At 46.6% G+C, this 2654-nt stretch overlaps 1 protein-coding gene across 1 annotated transcript in view; it reads right to left on the bottom strand.

The window, feature by feature from the left end:
- Positions 1–2654, bottom strand: part of Srp68 (signal recognition particle 68) — a 60008-nt gene that overhangs the window by 34452 nt on the left and 22902 nt on the right. The window contains exon 4 of the mRNA XM_004630209.1: positions 1695–1890. Within this exon, the coding sequence (XP_004630266.1) occupies positions 1695–1890 (196 nt within the window). The remainder of the gene's footprint in view (positions 1–1694; positions 1891–2654) is intronic.

The following is a 2654-nucleotide window of genomic DNA, read 5'->3' on the forward strand; positions in this document are numbered from 1 at the left end:
ATTTATTACATTTATTTATTGTGTGTGTGTGTGGCCAGCTCAGCCCACCAGGGGGCGAGGCTGGCTGGCATGTGGTGCTGAAGGATCGAACCGCGGTCCTTGTGTTTTGCCAAGCTTGTTCCAAGTAGCTGCTTTAGACCACTGAGCCATCTCTCCAGCCCTAAATCAAAATTTAAAAAGGGCTAATGATACAGCCTAGGGCCCGGGGCTCAGTAGAATAACTGCTTGTCTGGCAAGCGCAGGGTCCTGAGTTCAATCCCAGGTATGGGGGAAAAAAAAAGATACAGCCCAATGCCAAGGCCCAGGATTTAATCCCTAGTACCACAACACAAAATACCAAAAGAAGCTGAATATAAACTGGGTGCATAGCGCAAGGGTCTAAGTTCAATCCCCAGTTCCGCAAAATAAATAAATAAATAAATGAATAATAAACTGGGTGCAGTGGCTATGCCTGCAATCCTAGGTTCTCAGGAGGCTGAGGCAGGAGGATCAAAACATTAGCAAGATATTGCCCCAAATTTTTTTAAAGGGTTATGTATGAAGTTCCGTTGTAGAGAACAACTTACTTAGCATTTATGAGGCCCTAGGATCAGTTCCCAAATACTGGAACAGTAAGTTGACTATAACCTTGCAATATCTATCCCATTCCTTTTGAGTTTTGGGGTCCTGGGACTGACCCCAGAGCCTTACACTGAGCTACTTGTCCCTACTGCCCAGCTAGCATCTTGTAAAAATTTTTCATTTCTGAAAAATTCTTAGCTGGGTATGATGGCTTACACTGTTATCCTTGCACACTGGGGGCTGAGATAGAAGGGCAGTCTGAGTCCCGCCCAGATTAACTTAGGGAGACTCTCTCAAAATAAAAAGGAAAAGAGTTGAAGATGGAACTTGGTGCAAACGGCCTGAATTTTGACAGCCAACGCCACAAACAGAAGCTTTCCAGCTAGTCACCAAAAACATATGCTCTCTTGGATAATTATAAAAACCTCACAGCTTAAAAACAAAAGCAAGATATGCTAATTTTCCCTTTTTTTTTTTTTTGGCAGAACTGGGGATTAAACTCAGGTCCTTGCACAAGCGCTTAGTCTACTGAGCCATCTCCCCGGTCCCCACATTACTGTTTTTTTTTTTTTTTTGCTCCGAATGCCCTCAGGGCTTGTTTGGCTGGCTGGAGAGTTGTGGGGATCGAACTAGAGCCACCCGAGGCTGACAGCTTGGTGGAAGCAGCCACTTAAAGAACTGAGCTAGGGCCAGGCCCCCTAAAGAACTGAGCTAGGGCCAGGCCCCCTAAAGAACTGAGCTAAGGGGCAGGCCCCCTCCCACATTACTTTTTAAAAGTAAGATATAAAAGTTTTAGGGCTGCTGAGATAGCTCAGCAGACTAAGTACCTACTTTGGCAAGTGCAGGGACCAGGATTTCATGCCTGGCACCATATGCCGCACCCGCCACCGAGACGGGGTGTGGTGGCAACTATCTGTAATCCTAGCACTGGGGAGGCTGAAAACAGGAGGATCACTATGAGTCCAAGCTGCATAGTGAGACCCTTTACCAAATACATTTAAAAAAAAGAGAAATGAGAAAGTGTTTTCTCCCCTTTCTTATCTTTTTTTTTGTTTTATTTAGCAGCAGTTTTTTTTTTTAAGTCACAATTTTAATCTCAAAAACAAAGCATAACTTAATGTTAAGACATTAACCTGGGCCTCTAACTTTGTCTTGGCATCCACACGATTGCTCTCACACAAGCGTTCCAACTCCTCTGCATGTTTCACAGCTTTGCGAAGGCGAGACAGCATGTGAAACCGTTTTCGGGGTTCAGTGCGGGCTTCTTCTTTCAGCTGCATGGCATAGCTCCAGGCTCTTTCGGCATCCATCAGAACCAGAAGCAAGTATCTAGGCCAGAGAAAGGTAGGAGAGCTGAAAACACAAGGCCAGCTGTAGCACCCCATCTTCCGAGGCAGGGCTTTGAAGGAGAGCTCTGTCTTCTCTGACCACACCTCCTGTACCTCGCCTGGGCTCCTCTCACATCATCAGCCATGACTCCCAATCCCTCACCTCCACTCAGGCCCCTACTTAGATTCTGAGTTACCTGATGCGCACCTCCCACTGAGCAGCCTCTGCTGCCTGGAACCTAGCAAATTCACATTCTCTTCCAACTAAATTCTGTCCGAGGTGGTCCAGATACATAATCTGGCTTCATTCTTGCATCTATACCTCCTCCACTGCCCAGCCCCCTTAGTCAAGCCAAGCCTGAAGAAGCCAGACAATAAAGTAGCGATGAAAACTTTAGAGGCTGGGCTGCAATCCAGTGCCTTCCTTTACGAGTTGTGTGACTTTGGCCACTTACTCACCTGTCTGTGCCTCACTCAGTCATGGACTAATACACTTAACACACTTAGACCAGAACTGGCTCTTCTGAAGTGTTCAATAAGCAGATTCCCTTATCATTATCCTGGTGTATCCTTGCTTAATCATCTTTAATTAAAGATTCTGTTTGTCAATCCAGAATAAATGGTCTTGGGGGGCTGGTGAGATGGCTCAGTGGTCTAAGGCACCTACTCAGAACAAGCTTAGCAAAGCACAGGGACTGCGGTTCAATCCCCCAGCACCACATGCCAGCCAGCCCCGCCCCCTGGTGGGCTGAGCTGGCCACACAC

The sequence above is a fragment of the Octodon degus genome, unplaced genomic scaffold (assembly GCF_000260255.1).
Source record: "Octodon degus isolate 3935 unplaced genomic scaffold, OctDeg1.0 scaffold00033, whole genome shotgun sequence".
Classification (NCBI taxonomy): Eukaryota; Metazoa; Chordata; class Mammalia; order Rodentia; family Octodontidae; genus Octodon; species Octodon degus.